General features: G+C 40.6%; 1 protein-coding gene across 6 annotated transcripts in view; it reads left to right on the top strand.

Moving 5' to 3' along the window:
- LOC109462181 (puromycin-sensitive aminopeptidase-like) overlaps positions 1-7,336 on the top strand; it is a 29,861-nt gene that overhangs the window by 4,751 nt on the left and 17,774 nt on the right. For 3 of the 6 annotated variants that reach the window (XM_019758683.1, XM_019758681.1, XM_019758678.1), the window contains 5 exons: positions 2,233-2,433; positions 4,082-4,212; positions 4,593-4,663; positions 4,795-4,838; positions 5,201-5,365. In XM_019758683.1, the coding sequence (XP_019614242.1) occupies positions 2,233-2,433; positions 4,082-4,212; positions 4,593-4,663; positions 4,795-4,838; positions 5,201-5,365 (612 nt within the window). Of the gene's footprint in view, positions 1-2,232; positions 2,434-2,966; positions 3,098-3,478; positions 3,550-3,680; positions 3,725-4,081; positions 4,213-4,592; positions 4,664-4,794; positions 4,839-5,200; positions 5,366-7,336 lie in introns of all 6 variants that reach the window. The other 3 variants (XM_019758682.1, XM_019758679.1, XM_019758680.1) reach the window with 2 other exon arrangements.

The following is a 7,336-nucleotide window of genomic DNA, read 5'->3' on the forward strand; positions in this document are numbered from 1 at the left end:
GGGTAAAATAGCCAAAATGCATGTAACTCAGAGTCCTATGTGCCACAATATTATGGCCCAATGACCTGCAAGTTGGAGATTCAATGTACTTTCAAGTTGGTACCAATGTGCTTGTTCATTTGCAATTTTTCCCCTCAGGTGCAGGTTCTCAAAGGCTATCATTTTGCTTGTTTTTGCTACAAATAGCCAAAAATCTAAATATTGTGCCTCTATGAATTGTTTGGCCTGGGAATACATGGACTGATAAAGCTTGGGAAATACTACTTTTGCTTGCAATTGTTGGCCTTTTAGTAGGGGTATTGGACGCCATATAATACCTGTTACGGGGCCGGTAAACACCGAAAATGGGTCGATTTTAGAGCGTTCAAACGAGTATATAACAAAGTAAAAATGCTTGAAATTTGGTATCAGTAGTTGAAGGAACTCTTTATCTCTTATTTTGTCCAAGTTTTATTAAGATACCTTCAATGGTAAGCGCGAAATCGCCGATCGGGTCGCGCGAGTTTTCCCGGCGGCGCCATGTGCGCGCCCTCCCCGTGCCGAAAATTTCAAGAAGGCGCTGATCGCCGGAGCCCGCCCGCGCGTACCGTGTGCAAAATCCAGAAAAAACTAGCCACTAATTTGTAGCCAAGAATACGAGCTTTCGAAAAATGCCTTCTTTTTTTCTGTACGACGTCAGGATCGAAAGTTGTCCGCATGTGAAACTTTCAAAGTGCGATATCTCCACAACTTGCCCCCGGGGCAATTTTAAAAGGAAACTATCATATGAAAATTCAGAACATTAGCTTTAATTTGATGCAAGATTCGGATATGTGCGATCCTGCTGTACGCGCGGAATATGGGGTTACTTTCCGGACGATTTTGGCTTCAACCGGGTAAACAACAATGGCGGCCGTGGGCAGCTACGTGCCGGAGCGCTGCCATTCCGCCGCAAATTTGACGCCATCCGACGTCGTAGAGTTCATCACGACCGGCCAAAAAACCAGGTAAGGTATTTATTCAAGTATTTTGGGAGTTTTAACGTGTTTTTGTGTGCCCTTTTGTCCGTTTTTGCTTCGATATGTCACATATGAACACGAAGCACATGTCAGTGTATTTGTTAGCTGTGAATCGTCGGCAAAAATGAGCCTTCCAGCCGGATAAATCGTGACTTTTCCGCTATTCGAAGCATTATTATTTTCTTGAAGATACATTAGTTCGTTATCTTGTTCCTATATGTATATTTTTGTTGTTGCATACGTGTTTTGGGGCTCGTTTGCGTCGCGTCTGTTGTGTCGTCGTATGGGGTGGGAGGGGGGCGTGACGTTTGTGTATTGGGTCCTTACCTTAGGTCAGGATAAGGTCTCATACCGGAATTACTCCGCACGTGTAGTCTCTAAAATAGTCCCGACAAAAAAATGATTGTGCCTGAACAGCGTGAGTTTAGGTCCACCATAAAATCCCTTTCATCACTCAGACCTGATCTAAAAAGGATTTGAGGTGAAAGCCTGTTTATTACTGACAGGATCAGGCAGGGAAGTTTCGGCGTCCGAGCGATTGTCGGACGTATACGCTTATTTTGACCTGAGTACTGCGGTCGGGCACAGTGAGCCAAAAGAGGGCCTCTTCCGGGTCATGGGTAATTGCAGTTATACATGACGTAAATATCGAACTAGCGGTTAGAATTGGGGAAAAAAATTTTTATCGGTTACATGATACGTGTGCTTGGTATAGACAGCAAAAAATCTGTTGATATACGATTTTTTGATTGGATTGNTACAGATCAAGTTTCACAAGTACAAGTACACATTCCACGTAGTTGAACTTTTTCATAGTATTAAGTTTTCTATCTGCAAATTGCTTCAAAAAATCATTTTTAGAATATTCAGCTTGCTCAGAATATTATCTAGTATCACCATATCTTCAGCACTTTTTTTCCTGCAAGTTCTTTGAGTTACAAGTAATGTTATCATGAATGTTCATCTGTGTTGATAGTTACATGGTCCAACACAAAGAAAGTTCTCTCACCTAGAGCTTTTGACCAGTCACTCTGGTCTTCCTCAGTAGACTGACCCAGTGTTGATGTCACACTTTGAAGTAGCCACATGACAAGCCTCACTGTGTCGGTCTACTGAAGAAGACCAGATCTAGAGTGACTGGTCAAAAGCTCTAGGTGAGAGAAATTTCTTTGTGTTGAACCAAAAGTTTTAAATCGAAACATACAAGTAATGTTTGTTTCCTTGTTTGTGACAGAATGTTGTAGAAGAGAAGCCTGTCCCGTCCAGAGATGACCTGACGGAGCTGAGGTATGCGCGTACGCCGGTCATGTCCACCTACCTACTGGCGTTTGTAGTGGGAGAGTATGACTACGTGGAGGGGAGGGACACAGACGGGGTGCTGGTCAGGGTCTACACACCTGTGGGAAAGAAGGAACAGGGCAAGTTTGCACTGGAGGTGAGTTCAAGGTTAAACGAGTGGCCTTTTTTATTTTAGGCCAGCAAAAGAGTGGAAAGGCCAGCTGCTAAACCACAGGGATACAAATTTGGTATTGCAAATTTGCAGTTGTACCTGACTGCTTTTACAACAGTCGGGCACATGCTGTCCTCACCATACTGAGTTTTGAAGTTCCATGGAGCCTTAGCATCCTGGTTTCCATCCTCCGTAGTTACTGCCCTAGATACCATGGACTACAGAGAATGGCACCCAGGCTTCAGCCTCAGAGGTTTTTTGAGAACAGGCGAAAATCAATGCGCACTTGGATGTCATCCTAAAATTAAATCAGTGCAGCCTTAATGCGTTTGCTCAATGCAAGGCCAAAAGACCATCTCTGGACACTTAACTAAGTTGGTAAGAGGTACATTTTTGTGCACCTTGAAGTGCTTTTGTTTTGTTTCCTCCCTCAAGAATATAGCTGTGCTGACAGTCTAGATAAAGATGTTAATAGAATTAAAGGCTTTTCTTTTAATGTCTTAATATTTTCTGTCCAGGTTGCAGTGAAGACTTTGCCCTTCTACAAGGAGTATTTCAAGATCCCCTACCCCCTACCAAAAATTGACCTGATCGCTATCGCCGACTTTGCAGCTGGAGCAATGGAGAACTGGGGCCTTGTGACCTACAGGTGAGAGGTCATTGTGTTCATAGATGAAATTAAAGATTAATGAATTAACTAGAAAGGTAACATTTGCAAAGCAAATGCATAATGTTTACCTTTGCATATGGTCTGCTCACTTAATTCTTACTCAAACACATTGATATATATGGTCAGACAGGAGTCTAAATCCCTCCTGCTATAAAATTGCAACATGATGTAACCCAACACAGGTTACCATGGTGAGAGACATCTGGTTCAGGTCATTGACCAGGTCAGTGTTTGGAACAGAAGAAGAAAGAGCAAAAACATTGTTTTCCTTTGGTAAACATATATACCTTCATGTCAGGACAGCTCTGATAAGCGTAGACATAAGCCTATGATTTAGCATACATGTACTTTTTTTTCCAGGGAAACTGCTCTTCTGATTGACCCAGAGAACTCTTCTTCCCATGCGAAACAGTGGGTGGCTCTGGTAGTGGGTGAGTAGGTCATGATATCGTATTGGAGTTCTTAATATTAGAGCAACTCTGGTTTGTTCTATCTGTACTATAAGTTTGGAACATCAGTAAAAAGTTTGATGACCAAATTTTTCTCCTCTCTCCTCCAACAGGACATGAGCTGGCCCATCAGTGGTTTGGGAACCTGGTTACCATGGTGAGCAATCACATACAATCAGACAAGTATGATAGTATTCTATCATTATAATAGTAAATTAAAGGTTTGCTTGTACTGTATATGAATAAGGTAACTCATGATCAGACACACTTGAATGGATTTTTATATTTCACTCCAATATTACCATGTATCATGGTGTATAGATGATATATATTTTTTTTCTCATATTTGTACTGCCATTTGATCGAATAAATTAAAAAAATTTCATCCATTCTAATTTTGTCTGTGTGACTGGGCTAAAGAACAAGTAACAAAATGTTGGAAAAGATCTGGAACCGGCAGATTTAGTACATGTATGTNGCTTTTCTTTTAATGTCTTAAATATTTTCTGTCCAGGTTGCTGTGAAGACTCTGCCCTTCTACAAGGAGTATTTCAAGATCCCCTACCCCCTACCAAAAATCGACCTGATCGCTATCGCCGACTTTGCAGCTGGAGCCATGGAGAACTGGGGCCTTGTGACCTACAGGTGAGAGGTCATTGTGTTCATAGATGAAATTAAAGATTAATGAATTAACTAGAAAGGTAACATTTGCAAAGCAAATGCATAATGTTTACCTTTGCATATGGTCTGCTCACTTAATTCTTACTCAAACACATTGATATATATGGTCAGACAGGAGTCTAAATCCCTCCTGCTATATAATTGCAACATGATGTAACCCAACACAGGTTACCATGGTGAGAGACATCTGGTTCAGGTCATTGACCAGGTCAGTGTTTGGAACAGAAGAAGAAAGAGCAAAAACATTGTTTTCCTTTGGTAAACATATATACCTTCATGTCAGGACAGCTCTGATAAGCGTAGACATAAGCCTATGATTTAGCATACATGTACTTTTTTTCCAGGGAAACTGCTCTTCTGATTGACCCAGAGAACTCTTCTTCCCATGCGAAACAGTGGGTGGCTCTGGTAGTGGGTGAGTAGGTCATGATATCGTATTGGAGTTCTTAATATTAGAGCAACTCTGGTTTGTTCTATCTGTACTATAAGTTTGGAACATCAGTAAAAAGTTTGATGACCAAATTTTTCTCCTCTCTCCTCCAACAGGACATGAGCTGGCCCATCAGTGGTTTGGGAACCTGGTTACCATGGTGAGCAATCACATACAATCAGACAAGTATGATAGTATTCTATCATTATAATAGTAAATTAAAGGTTTGCTTGTACTGTATATGAATAAGGTAACTCATGATCAGACACACTTGAATGGATTTTTATATTTCACTCCAATATTACCATGTATCATGGTGTATAGATGATATATATTTTTTTTCTCATATTTGTACTGCCATTTGATCGAATAAATTAAAAAAATTTCATCCATTCTAATTTTGTCTGTGTGACTGGGCTAAAGAACAAGTAACAAAATGTTGGAAAAGATCTGGAACCGGCAGATTTAGTACATGTATGTGGAATTTTTCTATCTTCCCCTCTCCCTAACCCCCCCCCCCAGGAATGGTGGACCCACCTGTGGCTGAACGAGGGTTTTGCGTCGTGGATTGAGTACCTGTGTGTGGACTTCTGCCTGCCTGAGTATGACATCTGGACCCAGTTTGTCTCCACTGACTACACCGGAGCGCTAAAACTGGACGCACTCAAGAACAGTCATCCCATAGAGGTGAGGCTTCTTTATGTTTTTGTTTATCTTTTTTAGAAACAGTCCAGAGATGGAGAAAGAGGGGGGGGAGGTAACTGGAAAAGATAAGAACAACATCAGATACATGTAGTAATAGACCAGCATGACACTAAGTGAACTTTGTTAAGAACAGAAAACTGAAAATTATGGATAAAACTGGTTGTCAGAAATGCACTCTATTCATACAACAGTAGAAAAGAATTAGAGCCTGACTGTTGTTTTACATTTTTGTAAACAGATAAAAAGCTGTAAGTTTAAGAACCAGAAAGTATTGGAAAATTCTTAAGCTGTTTCAGGAGACTCTTTGTGAGTACTTACCCAATCAGTTCACCTTAACACACATAGACTGAAGCACATTTCAATCCTGCGCTTTATTGCTCTGTAATGATTACGTTTCCATGGAAACAGCACCTGTTGCCTTGTCAATTACACGGCTCATTACCCATCATGCCTTGGAACGTGATCTCCGTGACACGTCCTGATGGAGGACGTCAGCGCTGTCGTGTTGCCATGGCAACGGTCACTAACGATCTGATGTGAATTGTCAATGTATAAAAACAAGAACTAGGACTCAGTAGGAGATAACCAGTAGCAAAGATTTTAAAACTGCAGTTTCTTTCTCTCCTAATCCCTGTCTAAAGACAGCTGCCTGAGGTTCAAAGCTGCCCACATTCTTGAAGTAAACAGAAAATATTTCAGCTTCAGTAGCTGACAAGTTTTATCTAAAAATTTTGATTGGAAATAACCTTATAATGCCTTAAAATTTACCTTGTAATTCCTTAAAATTTGTCTTTTTTCTAATGTTTGTTTTCCCTCAGTCTGTGGGCCTGCAACAGCCTTGTCCTTCCCCTAGTGTTAGTTAACCTTCCATGCATAGCATCCTAACAGCCTTGTCCTGTCTCCAGTACTGTCAACCATCCCTCCATGCATAACCTCTACTGTGAGCCATATCCCCCCATGCATAGCCTACAATCCAATGCCTGGCTCTGCCTCACTGCCTCAGACTCTCCCCAATAACAACAGACTATAAACCACCACAGGCAGACAGACAGCCTGACACTCACCATCTGGGACATGGAATTATATTATCATTGCAGCAAAGTATGCTGATCTTCTGTTAATTGTTGCCAAAAAGTAATATGTAAGAAAAAGGATGAAAGAAGTTAGTGTCAGGTTTTAAGATATTGTTTTCCCTTGGACATTGTTCTTTTCACTTAATACAATCATGCTAGGGCATTGTTGTTTCATTCTTCTTCTTTATTTTTTCAGACAAGTAGACTCTGAATTGTTCCAAATATATGATTCACAAGATTTGGAAATTTCTATTTTAATCTCTCATCTAGATATGTCTGTTTTCTGAAAGCAAAATTGTTGTAAATTATGATGTTGCATTTCAGTACCTGCATCCTTCTTCTGTTCCATACCAAAAGTAATACACTAACAGGTGATTGACCCTATAAAGCATTGTACTGTGTTGTCATCCCATCCTACTAGTATATAATAATCACATGATAAGTGGTTTTTGCACTTACCTCATGTTTAATTCATGAGGCAGCTCAAAGCAGCCAAAGTCCGTATAATTACATTATCCACCGTCCATGAACCAATCAATAGCCTAACCGTGTGTGGAGCAAAGCTTGTTGGTGTTAATTGTGAGACATGTAGGCATGGCTGGAAACTGGCTGCAGGAAATATATCCACACTAAAGATGTTTTCCTACGAAATATTGTTCCGAAAAGCCTTCAAGGTGGGATCCATTTTTTTTCTTCTGTAAAACTCGTGTTTGTGTATGTGTAAGTGTCATGTCTTTATTAAACAACTCTCTTGCATAAGTCTTCAGCCATGTGTGACAATGTCCAGAGTAGAGGCAATTTGCAGCCAAATGTTTGAGTGTCAGCCTGTAAGGGCGATATGATAAAAATCCATGACTTGTGTTGAGGGGTATTTCTTTTT

This window comes from Branchiostoma belcheri, unplaced genomic scaffold (genome assembly GCF_001625305.1).
Source record: "Branchiostoma belcheri isolate BF01 breed outbred unplaced genomic scaffold, Haploidv18h27 scaffold113, whole genome shotgun sequence".
Lineage (NCBI taxonomy): Eukaryota > Metazoa > Chordata > Leptocardii > Amphioxiformes > Branchiostomatidae > Branchiostoma > Branchiostoma belcheri.